This window comes from Brienomyrus brachyistius, chromosome 3 (genome assembly GCF_023856365.1).
Source record: "Brienomyrus brachyistius isolate T26 chromosome 3, BBRACH_0.4, whole genome shotgun sequence".
NCBI lineage: Eukaryota > Metazoa > Chordata > Actinopteri > Osteoglossiformes > Mormyridae > Brienomyrus > Brienomyrus brachyistius.
In genome coordinates this window covers 10,253,549-10,278,555 of record NC_064535.1, presented here as the reverse complement: position 1 = coordinate 10,278,555, position 25,007 = coordinate 10,253,549, and the positions used below count along the sequence as shown (strand labels likewise).

The following is a 25,007-nucleotide window of genomic DNA, read 5'->3' as shown; positions in this document are numbered from 1 at the left end:
GAGTAACAATGATGTAGGGTGGGAGGAAAGCTGGGGGCTGTGAAACAGACACACCCACGCATATGACCAGACAGAGAGTGACGGGGAGAGAGTGAGTGTTTAGTGTCCGGAGCCAATGGGAACGCGCTGGCAGCGATAATATTCACACACTGGTGACGGAGTGGGGCTGGACGTGAGGATTGAACAGCACCAGAGAGGCAGACAGACGCCACTCGGCTGCTGTCCTTACTGCTCAGATGGGTCTTACTGCCGCTTTGGCTCCAGGAGCCCGAACTCTGGACAGCTGCACCTGATAGCCACCAGGCTGAATAGCCCACCACATTCTCCAGTGATTGCCCTCTGTAAACGATAGGTAAGCTATTTACTTAGTCTGCTTCTTTCATGGTCATTGTATAAGAAAAGTTTAATGCCATATTAAAACACTTTTTTTATGGAAGCAAACCTTTAAAGTTTACGTACAAATATACATTTTTTGCGCAATATAGATATCTTTCAAAAAAATCGTTGAATTTCACTTATTCTTGTGGTCTAATATACAGTATTAGTAGCGTTGTGGAATGATGAAACACTATTCTGTTTATCAATATAACGTTTAAGCTGAAACTTAATACGGATGGAACTGAAAAATAATAGGTCTAGTTAGGGTCAATGGGGATTCAATGCGGTTCTAACCTGATTAATGGTTGGTTGTCACCTAATTGCACTACCTACTATGGTCAGCTACTTCAGCAAAAAAGAATCTGTAGACTGTTTTTGCTGTAATGTACTGGAGTTTATAGCGCTGGCATTATTCTGAGTTCAGCATCAAGAGTCTCTCAAACTCTGGATTTTTTAAAGTCCTTTGCTTTGTGGTGTCAATCTTTGCATTACAAAGAATGTAAAGTTATTTTTCAATGAGCTTATATTCCTAAAAGTCCTGCACACTCATACCTGGTTAAATTCAATCCAGTTGCTTTGCCGCTGAGTGTGAAACTGAGATCACTTGTCATGTTACGCTTGGGATGACCCTTTTTAATAACACAGAAAAAGTTCTCTGGTATGATAGTATATCAATAGATGCAATGGCCCTGAAATATGGCTTTAATTAGAAATTCCTCTCAATTCATCTCAACTAAAAATGTTATTGCTTGGTCATTGTCCATCTTAACCTTTACCAGTCAAGCATTCATAATTAAATTTATATCAATTTTAAAATATGTAGCTTGACTTATAGATAAGTGACGTCACTAGGATAGAAGATAATACTTAGCCGATAAATAATTTACATTTGTTCCAGAAATAAAGTATAGCTTAGTATACATGATGATCTGTTTGGAAATTGAAAATTTTGCCACTGTGACTTATCCTTAAAACCATAAAATGCAAGCAATTTCATAAAAAAATTAAGGATATGTATAATTGTTTATTTAAGCTATTATAATTAAATTGAAATTCAACTCGATAGCTCAGTTAGTTTTAACATGTTTTTAAATCTTAGTTAAGTTGATTTTTGAAGTAAAACGTTTTTCAATACATACTGTTTTCTGAGCTTGATTTTTGACTCACAGCTATGCTAAAAAACAGTGAAGGGTTTAAAAATCTGATGTTTGTGATTTCTATAGGGTGGCGGGCAATGCATCTGGGTAGTTGCCCGATTCAATGCAGGTGATTTAGTGGCTCAGTGGGCAGCGCTGTTAGCCGCCGATTCCCAGGCTGTAATCTTACCTCTGCACTGTCTGTGTTTGTGTCCAGACTACATGTTCTCTCTGTCTTGCATGGGCTTCCTCTGGGTACCCCAGTTTCCCCCTGTAGTCCAATGTTATGTGTAGCACTAATTGGGGTCTCTCAAGACTAGGGTTTTGTGTGAAGTTTGCAAGTCCTCTCTGTGTTGCATAAATTTCCGCCTGCAGTACTAAAACAGCCAAGTACAGAATTAAGTATCTTTAAATTGCCCATAGAGTGTGGCCTTTGTCCTGTTATGGACTGGCATCTCCTCCAGGGTGTACCCCAACCTTCTTCCATATTCTACCTGTGATAAGTGTCAGAGGGGGTCTGGAACCTAACAGGATTGGTTTATGGAAGATGAATAGATGTATTTTATAAGTTTGTGTTTATGTATTTGTTGAATCTGCTTGCTTACTAAAATTCTAATAAGGCAAGAAAGATAAAGCATTTCACCAAAAAAAATATTTAATTCCTCTACTCTGGGTTAACATACAAAATGATTCAAAAATTAAATTGCGAGGGGGATCATATTTCATGCTACTTTTGTTCAGGGAACACAAGATATTTATTTGTAATAGTACAGTTATGTAAGAGTTCTTTATTTGCATATGTTGCTGTCCTAAGAGACACACAGCCAGAGCCCAGAGTGTGAGGTCAGTCATTTATCTAGTGCCTTTGGAGCACTTCTTGGAGTTAAAATCCTTGCTCAAGGACCCCACAGCGATATGGTTACTCATGGTCATGGGATTCAAACCAGCAAGCATATAGGTTTTAACCTGCAGAACCAAAACCTGGCCTAACAGCCTCCTAGTGTTTGAATACTATCTCAAACTATCGAATCCCTGCTATTGCAGTGACATAAAACCAGTGTTTATTGAAGCCCTAATCTTAAGGTTGAAAGTAAGATAGATTGTTTTCCATTGTAGAGTTTTTACATACATTATCCCTGTGTAAAATGAGATTTGATTAACTGCCACAAACTTTCATTTTGAAATGTGGAGCTGTAGGGTCTCCTAATACATGTCAAACTACACTATAATCCCATTTATTTGGAGTTTGAGGGTACATACTCAAGGAGCAGAACAGTAGATGAGTGTTTCTCAACCCAGTCCACTGGGATCCTGCCACAGTTCCTATTTTTTTGCTTCCTCTCAGCTCCCAGCGCACCTGAACCAAACAATGAAGAAGACAGAACACATGGAACAAGTATGTGCTGGGAGGGAGCAAAACATGTGGACTGTCTGGTTGTCTGGGCCAAGAAACACTGGTTTAAATTATTATCCACAGCAGCGTGGAGATACTCTGTCATCTTTACAACCGTCACATACTGTATCATATCAATGAATCTATCAATCACTGTGCACATTTGCATGGCGTATTTTTTGCTGGGGGCGGGACCTTAAATTTGTGCTCTGCATAGGAGCATATTCTTAATAAATGGGTGAAAATGGAGTATGGGTGGTGCATCACCCAACATACTCTGGACATGCATGATCTGTCTATAATGCAGTATTTAGAATGTAACACCTGCTATCATGATGAAAAACCTTCATTTCATATTTAACATCTTTAAATGTGACACCACGGGTTGCATTCTCAGAGAATTAAAAGCATCAGCACCAATCATGAGCAGCCGTGGGTAGTTAAGGTCCAGAGAGTAAAAGTCCAGACGAAGATTGTTTTTTCAGCCAACCAGTTACAGTAAATACTCTGATTGGGACTCTTTATACTCAACTGGTTGGTTGATACAAACCTTGGTCTTGACTCGCTCAACCTGAATGACCCACCTTTGATCATGACAAATTGTACTTAATCTGTATTGAATCAATTATCTCAGTTCCAGTTTCAGTTTGTATTTATTTTTGAGTCCTAGAAAAAAGTGTAGGTCGGTTTCTTCACTCCAAATGAATGAAAACAAATCACAAAAATATAGTTGACAATACTTCTTTAAAAAAACTCATTTAAAAAATAAAAAAGCTTTTTTTAACTAAAGGTATTCTCCCATGGTTTTTATTTCAAAGAGAAAATGTACTTTGATGTACAAATCAGAACACATAAGGTCACCAAATATATCAACTATTGCTATTCACCCACTGATGAGTTTCTCAAAAGTATGTCCTCTGACAGCAGCAGTTCTGAAAATGCACATGAAGTTATCTGTAGCAGGCCTAATCTTTGAGAAGGTCAACTGACCATTCCAAATGCTCTTCTGGTGTCGTGTTGTGGCCAGTACTTGGCCAAGGTGCTGAAATACATGATCAATATTGTTTTTAACAGCACTGTGAGAAACTGGGAAATGTACTGCTTCTTTGACCATTATAATTCTTTTTCTGTCAAGTAACTGTAGGTGAATGTAGGATAATCACGATTAGAATGATATTTGAGGGCTCAGCTTCTGAAAGCTACAAAAGCTTTGCCAGCTCTTGAGTATCTTTTGAATGATATTATACCGAGACCAAATATGTTCAAGGAATGTTATATTTATTTTTCTAGAATCAAATATGAATTCTAAAGCCGTAGGCTGCATTTTCAAACTGCTAATTATGATTTGCATCTTCTTTTTCTGAGGAATGTACTGGAAACTTGCAGTATCCGTCCTGCTGGCAGGAGTCCTCTGTATACCAGTGGATTCCAGAAAGAATCGACCACAAAGTGCCATTCCCTCACCATACAAAGGTAGCGGAAATGTGTTGGAGGGTCAGCCACACAAGCCGGAGGTGCTGGCCTCCAGCCAGGAGGCTCTGGTGGTGACAGAGCGGAAGTACCTACGGAGCGACTGGTGCAAGACTCGGCCGCTGCGGCAAACGGTGGCCGAAGAAGGCTGCCGGACTTTTACGGTTATGAACCGCTTCTGCTACGGCCAGTGCAACTCCTTCTACATCCCACAGCACATCCGGAAGGGCCAGGAGGCCTTCCAGTCATGCGCATTTTGCCGACCACACAAGTTTGCCACCCTCATGGTGGAGCTTGAATGCCCCGGCCTGCAGCCCCCCTTCCGCCACCTCAAGATACATCGGGTCAAACAATGTCGCTGCATTTCAACCGACGTCCCAAAAATCCACAGGCCGTGAGATCTTTGCTGCACAACCAAACCAGTACAAGTAATATTTCTTCTCAAAGGAGATGTCTTATGAGTCTTGGTAAAGAAGATCAAAAACTTATTCTGTATTTACCTGCTATATAAAAAGTCAACCTCCCTTTTTGAAGATGAAAAACACCCAGAGACTACAGTTAAGGATCGCTGCTGGAGAGATGAACAGGCGCAAGTGGGATTTTTAGGTAGCTTCTTGAAAGTCTCCTGTCTTGGGCACGTAAATGTAAGACGATAAAAGTATGAAACATATATGTTTTCAAAGCTATATTATTATACAAGTGCAATAATCATTGAATCATCTGACCAGGGAGTATTGGATGTGCTTTATGCTACAGAAATGTGCATCTTCTGTGATGACTACGGATTACTGGTACTTTGAATCATTATATTTGTCTGTTAATTACATCCAGACGTAAGGTGAAGTAAAATATCCAAAATGGTACTAAAACTGAAATGCTAAGACGGCAATTTAACCGAATATACTCAAGAACATTTGGTGAAGGCAAGTGTATAACACACAGTATATAAACTATTAATCAAAACACTCAGCCATGTAGGACTAATACAGTACAATGTGAGAAATATAAAAGAATACTATTAAGTAACCGTAAATGCCAGTTAATACTAATTTGTGAAAAACACAGATCAGTTTTGTTTTAAGCAAATAATATTCAGTACAGAACGAAACATGCAAGATTGATGTTAACTGTAGTCTAATACATATTTTATTTACAGTTGCGCAAACTACATTTTCTCAAAAACAAAAACTTGGTGAGAAGCGCTACATAATTGTGCATTGCATTAAAATATAAACAAAAAAAATCTTAAGGCCTCTAAATATAGCTACTGAAATCAAACTAAACAAAGTAATCATTTTCTTAAACATAAAAGCACTGTATCACCAAGCAAACAGGTCCTTCCGGTTACTAGTTTACTTTTCATATGACTTACTGTAATAACACCTCAGTTACATTTTATTCGGAGCTCTATGAAAAGCTATAACTCTTTCTTTGAAATTAAAACATATCACAAAATAAAAACATAATTCTTTTCTCTTTCCGTAGAACTGATCGTTATGCATCCTTACCTTTTATAATTTACCTTTGGACAGTATACATCGGATAAATTATTTAACTGTGGATTAATTACAGTCAAATTTGTTGTGATTTAACTTCATTTAACTTAAGTCCAGCATTTTTTTAATTGCACTGTGAATGAAATTAGTATGACAGTAATTGTATATATATATATATATATATATATATATATATATATATATATATATATATATATATATATATATATATATATATATATATATGAACTAGTATTGAGGAAAGACATAAGTATAAATTAAAGAAAAAAGAAAGAGTTCAAAGCAGGCAGTTGGTTTTGTTCTGAATAAAATGGCTTATGTGTGTTATGTAATTCACTGTGTAGTCAAATTTCTAACTGAATTTTATCAGTTGTGTTCAGATGTTGCACTGTTTCACCAATAAGCAGCATATCCAGTGGACACAAGGCACCAACCACAGTTATCGGCACTCAGATCATCATGTTCAGTTTTGCTTTCTGTGAAAGACAGAAAAGAAGCATTTGTTGTCTTTGCTGAAGTTGCTCAAAGCTCAGTTATCGTTAATGTTGTATATCTGTATGCTGTACTTGTGAATTGAGTGTGAATCATATACATTTTTTTTACATCTTTGTTTTAAAATTATACCATGATTGATAATGTGTTTTGGTTTTCAAGCAATTACATCAGTAACACCAGAGCTGGGTAATTCAGGTCCAGAAAGTAAAAGTCCAGACTGGGATTTTGTTTCAACCAAGCAGTTGAATATTCCGTGAGTGTGACTCTTTATGACCATCTGGTTGGTTGAAAGAAAATCCCGGTCTGGACTTTTACTCTCTGGACCTGAATTACCCAGCTCTGAGTAACACATAAGAAAGAGGTAAAGGAATGATTATGCCACTTACGATTCCAGATCCATGCTTGGGTTTGACACTGTAAGAAGCTTTTTCTCTGGCTTGCTTGAAGCATTCCTCTGCTGCTTTCAATCTGAAAAGATCAGTACTTTATATTTTTAGTCTGTTTTTCTTTATTGAGGAGTTTCTGACCTTATGAAGATAAAGGTTTAACAGTGACATAATATGTATGTATGTATGTATGTATGTGTATATAATACCATGGGATTATGCTCCTCTGACAAGTCTTCACTTGAGATTAAATACTGATGATCAAATCACACATTAGGAAAATATAAATATAGTAAGTGAAATAATATATACTACAGGACACAAGCTGAAAAGTCAAATGAATCAGTACAAGAGGGCTTTCTATCGGAAAATGTTGTCGATATCGATATCGACTAATGCATTTTGTAAAAGATTCCAGTGTTCACACACTAATAAGATATGATATAATAAGATATAAATAAAGTTAACAGAGGTGTAAGTGCAATTTAGATCGTCTAAGGTGCTTTGTGTCTTAAAAATGAAAATCTGTCCTGATGTGTGTATTGGTGAACATGCTATTAAATACATAAAACCAGAAGCCTATTCTCTAGCCTATTTTTATTCCAAGTTCTAAATAGTGTGAATGGTTCCAGGCTCACTGGCATTCCGGATCCCCCACTTGCTCAACAGTATATTCCAAACCACACTGGGACATTAACTGCCATTTCCAGCTTTCATTTTCCTTTCTACATTTTTTTTGTGTAAGAGATAAAGCCAAAATTACAATTTACACAGATACTGAAAATAATATAAAACACTCTATTTCTATGATGTAAGAGCAAAAATTCTTAACGATATTTTGCATATATGAAATTCAAGTGTTGAGCTTGGAAAGCCATCGGTAGAATTTGCTCAACAATTCCATGCAAAGACAAACATTTATATAATACAAACATTTCTGTGAGTATATGTGCAATTGGGTCATTATTGGTCTGTCCTAGATAATTACAGTTGCTACCCAAATAAGCCAAGCAGTGTAAACATAAAGCAATTTCCTGATTTCTTGTAAAAATTCTGCACAAATGTCTTTGATAAGCATATAAATAATAAATATACTGTAACAAATGAAAACCTTATTTTCTGTGTGTGGGGTGTAGTACTTTATTGTGTTGCTTTCCCCCACATATTATAGCCATATTGTTTAGACCACTGCCAAACAGTAAACAAGAATACATGCATCTACAAAAATACATTTACATCAAAGTATTTCATTAAATGACATAGGATTCCTATTGCTGAATGCACAGATGAAATACATCTATTGAAGATATTGACAATCAATATTGGAAATATTGGTAAGATATACTGTTCGTGCAACACATCCTTATTTCTCCCACTTAAGACATCCTGTTTGTGGTATTTTTCAGTTTCACCTAAACTAAAAGATATGGTCTTGATTTCCCTTCTTCTCCGCTAATGAAATACAATTGCTCATTTAATCTTTTGTGCAATCTATGTTTCACATATGTATATATATATATATATACACGCGATCATATTTAAATTTCACTGTGACTCTCACCAGTTGAATATGGATAGATGGATGGATTGATGGATGGATTTTTTTGCACATATGAAATGCATGAGTAGCGGAACCGTGGCCTATGACCTGAGCATCCTGTTTGGTCTTTATGGTGGTATTCTCTTTGGGGGCAGTACAAGAGATAAGTGCACCGCTGTGTTAAACCTAATACTTTCATCACTGCGCTGAATGTCTAAGGAGCTGAAATAGACTTTCAGGAATGTTACATCTTCCACATTTAGCTGTCAAAACAAAGAGCTTCTGTCTCGTTCACTGAAGGCAATCCGCTTAGTTTAACAACTCTGACCTCAGTGATTTTTTTTTTCCACAGATAGTTTCTAGATATCTTGCCAGGAAGGAGACGATGTTTCAACAGTGGAAAGCAAGCAAGGTGAGCAGATCAGTCATACTATTCTCTTAAGAAGTTGTTTTATCGCAAAGAAATGCTGGAGAACACCAGGATACTTTAAACCAGTATTCTGACTAATGCAGCGAAACGCAGCTACAAACAGAATTGTTGCAAATTGACTCGTTCTCATAATGCTGGATTAAAATGAACAAAATAAACAAAAATGTCCCCTTATTATGTCAGAATAATTATTTTGTGGGGTCAATATGTCACGCGTGGGTTAAATGCAGACGACACATTTCATTGTTGTGCGCTGCGTGCTGCGGTGAGTCACCAATGACAATTAATCACTTTCACAAATTTTTGTCTCAAAATTTGGGAAACCATTTGAAATGTAACTGTCTTATGTAATATTCTCTGAATAAACAGCATATAAAGTGGTGTTGTGATAATTTAATTGCATAAAAAATTACAAATGCATCCCAACAGGCTCTGATAGCATAACCATTATCGATTTTCAGATGCCTTGACAGGCATAAATCTGAGCTAGTTTCATGCAAGGATTTTTTTCTAAAGATGTCTTTACCTTTCTTGTAAAATGACCTTGTTCTCTTTTTTCCACAAGTCTTTGAAATCGGTAGAAAATTCATGCCATATTGAGAAAAATGTGTTGGGTGAAACCTCTTTCTCTCCCATCTTAGGTTTGACAGAGAAGAAAGCGGTTAACTCGAAGAAGCTGAAAATATATATAAAAATGTCATTAATAAAATTGCACAAGAGTATCATTAATGTCTATAAGTATGAAATGTTTTAAAGCAGTCGTATGTGTAATGTTACTGTAATTAATGTTTAGTTTATTCTTAAGCTCTAAATTTATGATTTCAAGACAATATGACAGTTTGAGGCTGTGAAACTTTACTGGAATTCATAAGAGGGAAATTTAACAACATTGTTGTCCTTATAAAAAGACTTTTAAAATTATTATTATTTTATGGTTTGATTCCCAAGTGAAGTAAACATTACTAGCTGTACTTGCTAATAAATTAAATAGAAACTGTCTTACATTTTCTGAGTTTCATGCAGCTTCATTTCCTGAGCCTCCAGCTCAACTTTTGCTGCAACAAACAAACGAAAAAAAATGTAGCTTCAAATGTTTAACTAATTTTGACAGACACATCACAGCGAAATGCAAAGCAAGAAATGTGCAATATAAAATCAAGGCATTTAATATTCATCTATATCTACCATCACTACTAGCAGTTATGTCCACGACATCTGAGATGTGAGAAAAGTAATTTGAAATGGCAGCAGAAAATTTGGAAAGAAAAGAGTATTTATACATTTTCCAAAGATACAAACTTCTTGTATAAGTTTTTTTAAATAGCTTTCAGCACACAAAAGTTGTCCCTTCATGTGGTGCAGCAGCACAATGGGCAACAACAGAGACAGCACAGTGGGCAATAACAGAGACAGCACAATGGGCAATAACAGAGACAGAACAATGGGCAACAACAGAGACAGCACAGTGGGCAACAGCAGAGACAGCACAGTGGGCAAAAACAGAGACAGCACAATGGGCAACAATAGAGACAGCACAATGGGCAATAACAGAGACAGCACAATGGGCAACAACAGAGACAGCACAATGGGCAATAACAGAGACAGCACAGTGGGCAACAACAGAGACAGCACAATGGGCAACAATAGAGACAGCACAATGGGCAATAACAGAGACAGCACAGTGGGCAACAGCAGAGACAGCACAATGGGCAATAACAGAGACAGCACAATGGGCAACAACAGAGACAGCACAATGGGCAATAACAGAGACAGCACAATGGGCAACAACAGAGACAGCACAGTGGGCAACAGCAGAGACAGCACAATGGGCAATAACAGAGACAGCACAATGGGCAACAACAGAGACAGCACAATGGGCAATAACAGAGACAGCACAATGGGCAACAACAGAGACAGCACAGTGGGCAAAAACAGACAGCACAATGGGCAATAACAGAGACAGCACAGTGGGCAACAACAGAGACAGCACAGTGGGCAACAACAGAGACAGCACAGTGGGCAACAGCAGAGACAGCACAGTGGGCAAAAACAGAGACAGCACAATGGGCAACAATAGAGACAGCACAATGGGCAATAACAGAGACAGCACAATGGGCAACAACAGAGACAGCACAATGGGCAATAACAGAGACAGCACAGTGGGCAACAACAGAGACAGCACAATGGGCAACAATAGAGACAGCACAATGGGCAATAACAGAGACAGCACAGTGGGCAACAGCAGAGACAGCACAATGGGCAATAACAGAGACAGCACAATGGGCAACAACAGAGACAGCACAATGGGCAATTTATAAAGAAAACCCCTTTTAGTGTATTTTTGATTCTCATAAGAAAAAAAATATTAAACGACAAAATATACAAGCACCTGCAATATAATAACCAAACTATGCGAGCTTCCTTGCAGAGTCCTGCTGCTTATCCTAGGCGACACAAGGCACAAGGCTGGGGTACATGCTGGATGGGATCCATCACGGGACACATAAAGATACAATATAGTTATTTTTGCGACACCAATTAGCCCGGCTACATGCCTGTAGGCCATGGAAAGAAATCATAGTACCCAGAGGAAAGTCAAACAATGTGGGAGAAAAACACAACAGTATATTCCAAACCACATTTATTTATTACAGAAAAGGGACAACAAAGGGAAGGGAAAACAAAATACCACACACAGACCGGAGGTGGAAATCAAAGCCACAATACTGTGTTACCACTCTGCCACCTTCGCGCCATTGCAAATACCAAACTAGCACTAATTTCAGGTCATTTTTACTGTCCAAATATTTTTTTGAGTGTGTTGATTGTGTTTTTTTTTTTCATGCGACTACAGTAAGTAACATTTTTATAACGTTTCAGTCATGTAGCTCATGAAAATTTGGGGAAGAAATTTTTAGACAACGCTGACGCATGTGAAAAAGGAAAACAAATAAATAAAAACGTGTAGCTCCAGGTTTCAAGAGCCACAGAACTTCATGTCCAGCGTAAGGCACCTCATAGAATGCCTACTCCACCTCATATTAATCTACTTCCCTGTTTATGATCTCCAGATGGAGGATTGACAACTTGCATCAAAAGAAGTACGTCATCCTTCTAGCAGACTACTAGCCAAATACAAACATGCACCAAGTAATTCCCACGCTACCATTTCCTACTGTGTAAAACCTTCTAACTTCTGAAATGCTGATTCAAGCAGTGCTTGACGATTATCCCTTCCTCAACTTTTATAATTATTCCTAAAATGTAGATAATAGACTACTGATACAAAGGTAAAACTTCTATAGATGGGTTCCCTGAGTTTTTATGCAATGGACAGCAAGTTGACTGATTCCCAGTCATAATAAGCCAAGCCAATGGTCCCAGATTACTGCCCACATATGCGGAGACCTCCTGGCTCTGATATTCAGCCTTCCTCTTGGGGAATATCGTGTGTAATTGAAGCCAGAGCCTCGTCTGAGTGCCCTGACATGTCCAATACGACGGGCACTTTTATCCAGCATTGCCAGCACTAACTCTTTCCATTGATCTTTTTACATGTGGTGCCTATTGCTTCTTGATCATTCAACTCAGGAGAAATAAAAATCAGTGGCTGATGTAATGAATTGTGATTTGGGCATAAATGAATATTTCAATGTGTATTAATTTTGGTAGCATACAGTAAATCCAAACAACTGTAGAAACACAGAAACAGCAATGTTTTTATAATACTGAGGTCAATGAATGTTATAAAACCACTATATCCACGCCCATCACACACACACACACACACACACACAGAAAGAGAGAGAGAGAGACTGGTATGCTTGAGGTTCTAAAAAAGATCATAAATTGTAACAAAAACCATTATCTCTGAGATCTACAAACAGTTTGTGAATTCCATCACAGGCTGTGAAGAAGAGCGGAGGTAATTGACTAAGACACAACACCGCTTCTTCTCTGAGTCCAACATTCTGTGGTTGATTTGATGGTCAAGCTATAAGCAACAACAGTTGACACTGTAGGACAGAATTTTTCTCCAGGCTTACAAATCAGACAAACAAAAACATCACATTATTTTTAGTTCAGAAAGACATATACTGACTTTAGCCCCCGAGAGTGACATGTCCCATTACACAGGGAAAGCCATCTGCAGAGAATGCCCTATCACATGGATCAAAGCATAGCCTACAACTCACTGCTGTTGTCAAAGATGTCTTGTCAAGACATCCTTTAAACTAGCGCTTTAACACAGCTGAGGTACATGTGCTACATATTATACTGCTATTTGAACATAAAGCACTTCGGATTAACTATTGTATGATGGGTGAGTTAAACACAGAAGTTCCTTTTAAGTCAACTTGTTGAATATGTCAGAGAATGCAAAAAATAAAAACCTACAAACAAATAGGCCGAACGGTATATCGGTTTATTAAATATTTATAATTTTTGCTCATTCCATTTATAATTAATATCCCAACTTTTGAGGCTTGCAGGATAAACAGCTACATACCGTTGTCTATTATCATGAAATGTTTATTTAATGTTTACAGTGGTGCAATGAAAATGTCTGGAACATGGATCTATCTGTAACCGTCAGAAATGGGTCACAGCCAGCAGTAGGTTCTGGGATGTCTACTGTGGATAAGGAAAGTACGGTTCTGGGTTATTACCGCCTGACAAATTGAACATGACCCAAGATAGAGGGTCTGCATTTATAGTCCATGGTTCCAACATTACAGATACAGCAAGGAGGCACAAATGTCGTAGTGAATTATTATAAGATTCAAGATTTACCCAGGTACTATATCAGGTACTATGAAATAATACATATGCACACATTTACATACATACTGATATATGTGTGTATATACAGTTCCTATTTCTCATTGAATCGATTTGTACAATCAGTCGCAAAACAACTCTATGAATTTTAGATCAGTTCACTTAACTCAACTATCCATTTTAGATGCGTTTTAAACTGAACGCTAATGCTGGGTTTCTTTGCCACTCAGTGGGTGTGAGCGCAGTGACTTCTGTCTGCTGTGACGTCATGCGCATACCCTTTGCAGTAGGGGGACCGTAAGAAAATCAGTTTAGAGGGTGACAATCTGGAAGTATTTTAAGCATTTAACAGCAACTAGCAGCACAGCGATTTGCAGTCTTTAGTTTTTAGTTTTTAGAGGTAGAAGTAGAGTTTAGTGGAAAAATCTCACTAAACAAAGCACACCCAATAGTGCAAGACTATGAGAGTGATATGAAAAAAGCGATGGGTGATTCGGGAGCCGCAAGCTTGGGCTGTTTCCCATACAGCTCGTGATACATTAGGGCTGCTATTGCAGTGAGGTGTAAATGATGCTTTTGCCAGTGAGCGAAAAATTGTCAGGCATTTTAAGCATTCGCCACTTGTGTATACTCTCTTGGAAGATATTAAAATTGAACTACAAATGCCTTGAATCCGCTAAAAACTAGATGTACAAATGAGGTGGAACAGTACGTTATGTGTCTAGTTTTTTTGCATACATTTTTTGAGTTTGGATATATATATAAATAAAGAAAAAAGGTAAAGTACGAAGAGCCCCTGGAATCTGCACCGGTATAGGCAGTTATGGACAGTCTTCAAGCCCTCTGCCCGGACTGCTGTTCTCCTTCTGACCCGCTGTCCAGTTGTCTCCTTCCCCCTACCCACCCGCACACACATGCTATGGATGTCGAAAATGACCATGTCGCAATTACGCCCCCCCCCACCCTCCTTTTTGACCCTCAGTCCTCCTTTTTAGACACAGGACTCTTCCTTTTTAGAGTCACACCAGTGGTCACCCTAGGTATAACCCTTTTGAACCACGCACCTAATGTAGCAACCGTCTTCCTGACATTAAACTAGCAAAAGTGGATTTGGACGCACCCTAAATTGCACCAGGCACTTCCAATATTACTTAAATAACAATATTTAGCCAACAATCAAATAGGCTCAATTTTAGAAAAGAGGATCTACGGTTGTGGTTGTTTAACGACTTGACAGATAATTGTTACATACTCTACAATGAACAAAGCTTATTGTCATTCCAGGAGGTTTATATTGTTACATAGTGTCATGGCTGTATGCTCCCCCTGAGGCTGCTTCAGATGATTGGTCACTCGCATGTTTCAGGTTGCTCACCCTGACTGAGGAAATTTTCCATTTTGTCCTTGAAAGGCTGCAGATGGTCCACGGAGGATTCATGACAAACCTTCTCCACCTCTGATGTACAGGCTGCAGTGAAGACGAAGGTTTGCTTTCATTTGCAGCCAAATACATATTAACAAAGAGCACAAATCTCATGAGTACAATACATTCTTCTAAAGTGCATAAACAGTGACTCATCAATAACCGAGATGATTACCCTTGAGTGACACAAATGAATATTTTGATTGTATGACTGGATAATAGTCGTAGTGTATGTACAAAATTACACTTTAGGTTTATGACTAGGTATCCAAATATCTGAGCAGTTGAAATGGTCATGGAAACCAAACATCTTATATCGATGTACCGCAGGCGGTTGGGTCAGTGCCAGTGGCTGGACGTTTTTGGGTCTGGATCTCATAGCTGGTAGCATAACCCTGTTAACTGCTCCAAGGGTGCTGGTCTGTTAGCCCAACATTCCTTCAATTGTTTGCTGCCTAATAAATATAAATAACTTCACCATCATTGCATTCAGTGGTTTTCTGATTTTGTTACTGATCCTGTTCAATGTTCTGGTTTAACAGGATGGGCTCACATTAGGGATACTGTTGGAGTTTCAAGTTAGGGGAATGACGCTTTCATGTGTGTTTTGAGGCTGTGAATTGAGACTTTAGAGCTGATTTAACCCGCCTACCAGCAGTAAAAATGAGGAGGGTTACATTTAATCTGTGTCACCGAACAGCATGACAATTCAATACTGTGATGGGTGGGTTGGTTCCCCGTCCTGGTTGTTCCCTGCCTTGCGTTTGTAGCCTCTGGGATAGGCTCCGGACCCCCTGCGACCCTGAACAGGACAAGTGGTCACAGAAAATGGATGGATGGATGGAGTATTCCCTGGCACGCCAGCATAGTTTACAAGTCGCAGTGTTCATTTACATACGTATATGAAAATTAAAAAGTTATACTGTTTTTTCAAGAAGAATCCAAAGTAGTTTCCCATTTTGAGCTTTCCAAAGAGTAATGTGTCTTGGCAAACATCCATCCCTGTGAGCACTTTCTAAGGCAGACTCTTCTATTAACAACACCAACAAGCAACCGCCAGAAAGTATGAAAAGAAGAAACACTCACTAACAAAACTGCTTAGGAGCCTCAGTGAAATAATTCAACACCGAATGAGAGACAGCTTGTTATGACAAGGGAATGTCCTCACCGTGCATAGTCCCTTGGAACTATATCAAATTCTGACTTCAAACGGTACCTGCAGCTCTTTGTAAAGTGAAACAGGATATGGGAAGGACACCCATCAAATTTACTTCAAATAATTTATGTTCCTTGACCCAGTGTAACTTCCTGTATGGTTGAGAGTGCAGCGGATCACTATGATTGGCCGTCATCTTGCATAGTGTGGACAGGCTGATATGATTGGTAGATACTGTACATAACTAAAGTAAAATAAATGAATCTAGCTATTATTCCTAAACTGCTTTGTGCAACATGGATTACTATCTTGTGTTTTTAGTGCAACAGTGAAGCCATTTGGAAAGATTAAAAACATCCATCTATCCATCTTCTATGTCTGCTTGTCCAGTGCAGGGTTGCGCGGCCCGGAGCCTATCTCAGAAGCTATGAGTGCAAGGCAACGAATAGTGCAAGGAAGAGTGGGCAAATACTGCCAAGTCGTGATGTGGCATACTGTAATACTCTTACCCAAGAAGTCTGAATGCTGTAATGAAATCAAAAGGTGCTTCAACAAGGTATTACTTTAAGGGTGTGAACATTTATGCAACCAGCTAATTGTACATTTTTATTTTTTATATTTTTTTTCCTCAACAAATTTGTTTTTCAATTGAATTGTACAGCGTATAGGTCACATTAAAGGTGGGAAAAGTTTTGAAATGATTTGTCGTGGTCTCCTACTGTATATATCGCAAAATCCTGGCATTTTAACAGGGGGGTGTATACTTTTTATTTGCACTGTAATATATATATATATATATATATATATATATATATATATATATATATATATATATATATATATATATATATATATATATATATGCCATCCCATATTAAACTGATATTTTGAATAAGGGCAAACAGTGTACGATATTTAAGGTTATCGCTTTTCTGGCAGGGTGCAAAATGGATCGAATAACAAAACTGCTATTGTGAATCAGATTTGGTTTTGTTAACTATAAACATATCCTTGCAGCCCAGACTGGGATAATCTATATATCCCTGCTTGACTGACCTTAACCTCCATCTGGGTTTTTAACCTGTGACTCCATCATCTGAGCCTACTTGCCCACCACAATATATGTAGCCTTAGGCCTTAGCCTTATGTTTAAGTTATATTAGTGTAAATCTATGATTTTGTGTCTGTCAAAATGTGTAAGCTCTACGATTCAAAACCCCCCCAATATTTGCAGTCATTATTTAAAACACCCGTGCATATTAAGAAATCAGTCACAAGTACACCCTCTTTCCTGAGTAAATTACACTTACTGCCAAGATAAATAAATTTAAACAATTTTCTTTGTGCAGTATTTCATATATATATATATATATATATATATATATATATATATATATATATATATATTATTATTTTTTTTTTTTTGCACCTCTGCATTGGAAATATGATACATCACTGATGTAGCTGAATAATGTGAAATGCAATTTATGCAAAATATGGACAAATATAAAAACGTTTCATAAATTAAAACAGATTATTCAGTATATCAAGTAATTGCACAAGTGTTATAATTCAATTTAAAGGTATTCGCTTATAGAAATATTTTTCACTTGATCGTAATCTGAAAAAGAGCATATTTGTACATTTTAAATGGTGTTGCTTTTCATCGGCTTACAAATGTGTGCATATTACGTGTGGATTGTCATTTTATGGTGGTATTGTTACTGATTTTCAAACTCATTTCTACTACCCTGGGGTCTTTCCCTTCTTTGAAAACACTGTTACAGATTATGTAACATTTAGCAGATGGACTTAACTGAGCAAAAACGGAAAGGTACAGTATTCCTCCTTTCTGATTTGTCAGGCGTAGTTTGACAAAGCAGTAGATCTGCCTGATTTTCATGTGAGGAAAAGTACTTAACTTTCTTAGAGTGAAGGTAACTGATAAATCTTTGATGATCACCACAGCACCATAAGAGTCCAGATACTGTATATCCTATAAGGACTGAGCATCTCTTAGAAGGCAATAGAATGTCTCTCAAAACCCAGACTTGGTAAAGGATTTACAGTAGTAGGAGATTTAGTCACCATTGAGATCTTTCCTTAACTTTCGCAGGTCTGTTTGAAAGTCTTCAAACTTCATCTGTGAGGCACAGAAAAGGTCCTGTGGTTCTGGGAGAGGGGAAGGGGAGGTCTCCCGTCCTATGTCCTGAAATCCAAGGGTACGATACACAAGAGGGCATAGTTACCAAAATAATATCCACAAATATTAAATGTGCTAACAGAATCAAATACCTCTTGATCCAAAAAACTTAAGGAAGGGTAAGAAATATGAAATTTGAGGACTGGGACGGAATGTTATTTTCTGGCAAATACTTTCTGGCAATGACTTATTTTGATGACCTGATGATTAATACACTCACTGTCAAATCTAGAAATATGATATTTTCCAAGAAATTACCTTTATTACAATAGTCCTTGTATAGGACTATTGTACAATAGTATTACAATACATTTTTATAAAAGAATATATAAATCTTATCGTATGGATACTAAAATGGATATACTAAAATAACCATAGAAATGACCTTTCTGCAATATAACAAGTTCTGAAGGTGAAGGTGAACTCAAATCTTCTGCTGACGGCTTTTTCACTTGGTTTGATTTTGGCAGCAGGCTCCTCTGACATCATATTATCTGGGTTATCAACTTGTTTACAAGAGGTGGCCTTTGCATCTGAAGCCAAACACAAAACTGACTACAGGCCTTAACAAACATAAAACACCAGTAACGTTTCCAAATGGGTACATAGTGAAATAAATGTAATAAGTGAAACGATATATTTGTGTTCTCTCTTGCCAGGAAAAAAAGAATAAGACACACCTCATCAAAATGTCTCAAATAATAGGCAACAATGTAACACAGAAGACTCTGTGAGTTGTCCTGAAAGAGAAAAATAAAACAAGCTGTTAGTATGTATCTGATTTACATATATTTATAACTACATTCATCGTATGCAGATGGTGTATATTTATCAAATGAACTAATAATTAAATGTGACTTTTTTATCTTTTGAAATAAATGAAGCTTATTACTGATTGAGAAAGGCGAATTTCAACAGTACTGTAGCAGCATGACCAGTTAAATTGGCAGGAAGTTATGGAAAACAATAGGCATTTGTCATATGTTCATTACCGTCAACTTCTTACATAGATTCATGTCTCCCTTATCAGAATCAGTGCAATGTGGAACATTGTAATTGTAAATGACCAATTTAGTGTCATCATCAGTTCACTTCTTTGTCAGTATTGTGAGAATTATGAAAAATAATCCTGTGCTGGAAATAAAGTCATGTTTGGTTCCATAAACTCAGCAAATCGCTGAGCCATAATATGGATGTCCATGAATTTGATATCATGCTGCATTCCATTTGAACTCGGAAGCTGTAATTTCCGAGTTCATAGTCAGAAATTTCAACTGGAATGCCCCCTAATTTGAAATTCTGACTTGGAAAGTTGGAGGAACCTCTGCAACCACAACCTCAAAATTCAAGATGGCTGCGCTCTTTATCGACAGAAGTGAAAACTGTAGTTTTATACTGTTTATTAGTGCTTACGTCTTATTTATGTCTCTTTAAATCAGTCGTACACATAATGCTGTCCAACCGCTATCTGTAGACGTGTTGCTACAGTGTTTGTATGCATCAAATACTGAGTAATGCATTATCATGAACTAGTATTGCTAACAATGGCTAACAGTTAACCTGGCTAGAACTGGGGCCTGTTTCAGAAAGTAGGATTTCTTATTAGCCAGACAACTTGTCGGATTTAAGGTAGTCTGGGCTAAACGTAAGTCATCAAAGATGAAAGCCATTTAAACTGAGGTACCTTAAATCTTAAATACCTTAGTTATCCGGCTAAGCAAGAGACCCACATTTAGAAACAGGTCCCTGGTGTTGTTAAATGGCTTTCCGAATTCTTGTACTGGAATGTGGTTAACTTAAGGTGCGATGTCATTCCCAGCTCAGACTTCTGACCTCCGAGGTAAATGGAACACAGCATTACTTACAGTAGGAGCACTGATCCTTCCATTGGGGAAATGAAGTCACACACTTACGCTGCTCTTCACGTCTTTCAGCTTTGGAAGAATGTCCAAGGCAAAGCCATCTGCTTGTCCTCTTGTCCTATTCCCACCATTCATGAAGTTGCCGAATGCCAACACCAAGCCTAAAATTTGGCGTATAGCCACGTTGCTCTTGAGAGTCTATGAAAGGGTCAGTTTAAAAGGACAGCAAGTTCTGCACGTACATCTGCATATGATAAATTAGAATTATGAGTACATAAAAAGGCCTTGCCCCAAATCTCCATACCCGTCCCCACCATGACATCTGTTCAGTTGGTGACATCTACAGTATGAGGTCATTATTCACATTTCTATGTTGCAAACTTACTATACAAGCTCTCTGTAGAACTTCAAGCTTCCGAAGCACAGAGGATATACATTCTGAAAACGTTGACTGAAGGAGAATGCAAAATACCCTTTCAGAGAAGTTGGGAATTTGTGAAAGATGGAACAAGAATCTAGAAAAATGGAAAAGAAGCATTTGAACATCATTATTCACATAAAAGTTGACCAAATATTACATATGCATTTTTATGTATTTTGTCTAACTTCAACTTAAAATTATGCACAATTTTTTTTCCAAAGCAAATTCATAAATAGCCGAGACGGTTCTGTGATAATACTTTTCTTGTCATATCACTAACATCATCTAAACAAATTATGAAAAAACTCATCCCAACACGATTACCTTGACCCCGGCCCAACCCTAACCTTAACCATAACTAAACAAAACATTTTCGATTTTATAGCATTCACAGATCTTTGCGGGGACCTGAAAAATGGTCCCCACAACGAAAAAAAAGAGAGGTTTTTATTACATTGTGGGACATACACACACATACCCAAATGAATATATATCTCAATTTCATACATTTTTCTGAAAAATATTACTCTCCCATGTTTTGGCTGGAGTGTATGTTGGATATTGGTGGTGCTGTGGTGCAAGATGTTTCCACATATCTCCAGGGCTGGGGGTTTGAATCCCTCCTCCATTGTATGTGTATAAGGGCATGCAGTTAGGCTGCTGACATCCCTGAATTGCCTATATACTGTAGTGTATGTGCCCTACATTGCCTGTGGAAGTCATCAGGGCCCCTTTAGATGTACAAGTTATGTATATGAATCATTATTACAATATTACTAGCATTACATAAGTTTAAAACAAAATTATCCCAAGGTTTTTGGTCATTATTGTGATATATACATTGTTTGTTTCTTCCGGAGTCCAAGTGTTTGCTGCTGAATTAGTTCCTCCAAATTACCCATAGTGCATGAATCAGTGAAGCAGTGGCATCTCATCCAGGGCATCCCTGCTTTGGGCCTTGAGTTTCTCATGATACAGTGCAGACCTACTGTAGCTGTACTCTACTGCATAAGCAGTTATAGAAGATGGGTAATTTAACACCATGTTACATTAGCTTCCCGTATTTTACAGAGGAAAAATAAAAACAAATAGGACATTCTTACTGTTCAGGTTTGTCGAGAGGCTTCGCATTCTCTACTCCACTTGTTGATATAATGTGTTTTTCAATTGTATCTATTTCTTCTTTTTGGGCTTTCTGAAATGTCAATCAGAATCAAACGAGTGAGACAAATAAATTTGTGGGTCAACATCTAAATAAAACCATTGAAGAATAAGGTTCTTGTTGAAATCAGAAACAGCCCTATTTTCAAAATGGATATTTTCAAGAATAGAACCTAAATTCTGTTTGCACAATAAGCCAGTACAAAACACTTCTGTAACTTTGCCTTAAGGAAAACCAATACCAAAAAGCTGAGGACATAACCGCACTGCCTTAAACATTTCCTCCATGTAATGTGTTATAATACAAGTGAAAATGTGGTTTTAGGACCCCTTTAATTACAGAGAATGTCAGGGCTGAGAATAATGCTCAAAGGACCTTTAGCAAAATAGAGAATCCATCCTTAAATGGAAAAAGTGCAATGAAAGGGAAAATGCATGCAAAAAAACATACATGAAGGCAGATATGCATATAAACTAAACAAGCGTTTTGTCTCAAGTGGGATTCACAAATTTTTGACTTCTTAAACTATATTTTAACCTTTTTCATTCAGCGTTTTCCTCTTGGAGGAATTAGTGAGCAAAACTAGTCACATTGTGTGGTGATAATATAACAGATTAATGTATTCAAAGTTACAGTATACGCATCTGTCTTATGAGGAGAGGTTAGCTGAGCTGAATCTGTTTAGCCTTGAGCAAAGGAGACTAAGGGGGGGATCCAGGTGTTTAAGATTCTAACAGGTCTGGATGCTGTTCAGCCAAATGGCTACTTCAATATTAGTTTAAATGCTAGAACTCGTGGCCATAAGTGGAAATTAGCGGGAGAACATTTTAAAACGAATTTGAGGAAGCACTTCTTTACACAGCGTGTAGTTAGAGTATGGAATAGTCTTCCTGTTAGTGTAGCGCAAGCTAAAACCCTGGGTTCCTTTACATCAGAGCTAGATAAGATTTCAGCAACTCTTTTAGTTGTTGCTATTAGTAGCTATTAGTTAAGTTCTCCCCAAACGAGCTTGATGGGACGAATGGCCTCCTCTCATTTGTAAATTTCTTATGCTCATTACAGAGGCACAGCAGTTTAGCACTGCTGCCTTACACTATTGGTTCCAGGGTTCCAGTCTCTGCCTTTCCTCTGTGTGTGTGGATTTTGCATGTTTTCCTTGAGTTGTCATGGGGTTTCCCCCTTGTGGGGACCGAAAAAACGGTCCCCAAATGTCAAAATAGCAACTTTTTAAATACATTGATTTTGTCCTCACAACGAGATGTATACCTGGATCACACACACACACACACACACACACACACACACACACACACACACACACACACATACACAGAGCAGAGGCAGGATTCAAATCGTCTAACCTCCATACAGTATATGTGATTCAAAATAATATTAACATATAGACTTTCATATAACAATAACATTAGCATACATATTTTAATATGTTATTGTTATATGAAAGTCTATATGTTATCGTTAGTATGAATGCATGATATAAATCATATACATAATATATTTCATATATATGTATTTATAGATACATTTTTTTGAACCTGTAATAATATCCATCCATTGATCCATTTTCCAACCACTTATCTTGGAGAGTGTCACGGGGCTGCGAGGGTGACTCATCAAGTACTGATGTGCCCTTAGGGTTGAGGATTCGATTCCTTCCCCTTTCTTATAATTTCTGTGGGTTTACTGGGAATTCCAGTTTCCTCCCATAGTTCAATGAACTGCAGAATATGTCTGTAAACTGGCATATTTGTGCAGTGCAGTGGATTAGCATTCTGTTGTATTCTGTGCTTCTTGGGATAAGGGTCCCAGTTTGAAAAATGACGGATAGCTGGACGGGTGAAGTACAAACAGGTAATAAATTAGTTCCAAAAATCGATGATCTGGTTCAGAGGTAATTGGTCACCTAGGGGTTCACACAAATAGCCCAAAGAATATGAAGCAATGCTTTCCTGAGTGAATCCAACTGTAATAATAATAATAATAATAATAATAATAGAAGAAGAAAAAATGAGAAAATTTTTAAAAAGGAATTAAAAAAATACTGGCAGATTTCACAGTTTCAGCTTTTCAAGGTCTGAACTTTTTGTGTTGTTGATTCAGGGCACCAAAATATTTTCTTTTGTACAAATGAACTCATTAATTATCATCTTTGACATGTTTCAGTAATAAACCAAGAATCGCACTGAGAGAAAACCTCGTTGTTCAAAAATGAAACATAAGTCTTCCATTACACAGGGATTGTTAGTAATTACTATCATGTCTTTTTTGTTCACTGACGTAAAAATGAGAAAGACTGTGACAAAAAACCTGATTCAAGTACCGGATTTATATTGCTTTTCTGTTACTCTGGTCCTAAATGTCTTGAAATAATGATGATAAAAATGACACTTTCATGACTGCAATGAAATTTCACAAGTTTTTAATGAATACCATTTCCACATTAGAAAAGATGCAGATTAAAAATCAGCATGACTTTATACTGGATTAGTAGTATTGAAGATGGATGCCATATTTTCAAAATCAACATCAAGTAATGTGATGGAGACTGTTCACATAAAATGTAGATCAAATGAAATCTCAAATATGCAATGTGCTAGAATGCAGATACTATTTCAGGACTCACATTTTCATAGAGGGCTTGCAGAGTTTCCAGGTCTACCACAGCGTTGTCCAGATTCAGGACAGCTGTTGGAAGGATAATATAGTTTGTGAGCAAAAATCCTTGTGAGAGGACATACCAGTAAGAAATACGAGATAAATGTATATTCATTCTACTTTTGAATGATACGTATGATATATCATGGTTATAAAAACTAAATCTGAATTTACTTGGACTAGTAGTTATAGAAGAATGAGGAACATCTACAAAACTGAAGACAAAAAGACAAACCATGAAGATGACGTTTAATGCAGGTGCTTTGTTCTGTGGTATAAGCATCAAAGGATCTGAATAGATATTAGATCTCTGAGATTCAGATTCTTTTAAAATTTTGGCTTGAAAATGATACATTATTACTTTTTAAATATTGCTTATTGTCCCTATAAAACATTTTATCTTCCCATTTTCTATAATCCATTTGTCCTATTCAGGGTCATAGGGGTCTGGACCCTATAGAATAGAATATTGATACTTTGTTTATCCCTGGGGGGAAATTCTCATTGTCTGGTTATTGTTTTCCATACAAGTGAGAGCAAGCTTGGGGGTCAAAGCAAGGGGGCAGCTTCAAGGACCCAA

The 25,007-nt window shown here is 37.4% G+C and overlaps 2 protein-coding genes across 2 annotated transcripts in view; one reads left to right on the top strand and one right to left on the bottom strand.

Annotated features, from left to right (window-relative positions):
• The first annotated feature begins 174 nt into the window (after nucleotides 1-174).
• Nucleotides 175-6,086, top strand: LOC125739393 (gremlin-2-like). The gene is made up of 2 exons (XM_049009449.1): nucleotides 175-352; nucleotides 4,273-6,086. The coding sequence occupies exon 2, from the start codon at nucleotides 4,275-4,277 to the stop codon at nucleotides 4,773-4,775; it is 501 nt and encodes a 166-aa protein (XP_048865406.1). The 5' UTR covers nucleotides 175-352; nucleotides 4,273-4,274; the 3' UTR covers nucleotides 4,776-6,086.
• LOC125739392 (formin-2-like) overlaps nucleotides 6,084-25,007 on the bottom strand; it is a 35,488-nt gene continuing 16,564 nt past the window's right edge. The window contains exons 8-18 of the mRNA XM_049009448.1: nucleotides 24,396-24,457; nucleotides 21,696-21,787; nucleotides 20,557-20,686; nucleotides 20,223-20,369; nucleotides 18,990-19,049; nucleotides 18,195-18,315; nucleotides 14,903-14,995; nucleotides 9,749-9,800; nucleotides 9,272-9,421; nucleotides 6,776-6,857; nucleotides 6,084-6,370 (exon numbers count right to left, since the gene is read on the bottom strand). Coding sequence (XP_048865405.1) covers nucleotides 6,344-6,370; nucleotides 6,776-6,857; nucleotides 9,272-9,421; nucleotides 9,749-9,800; nucleotides 14,903-14,995; nucleotides 18,195-18,315; nucleotides 18,990-19,049; nucleotides 20,223-20,369; nucleotides 20,557-20,686; nucleotides 21,696-21,787; nucleotides 24,396-24,457 — 1,016 coding nt within the window. The 3' untranslated portion in view covers nucleotides 6,084-6,343. The remainder of the gene's footprint in view (nucleotides 6,371-6,775; nucleotides 6,858-9,271; nucleotides 9,422-9,748; nucleotides 9,801-14,902; nucleotides 14,996-18,194; nucleotides 18,316-18,989; nucleotides 19,050-20,222; nucleotides 20,370-20,556; nucleotides 20,687-21,695; nucleotides 21,788-24,395; nucleotides 24,458-25,007) is intronic.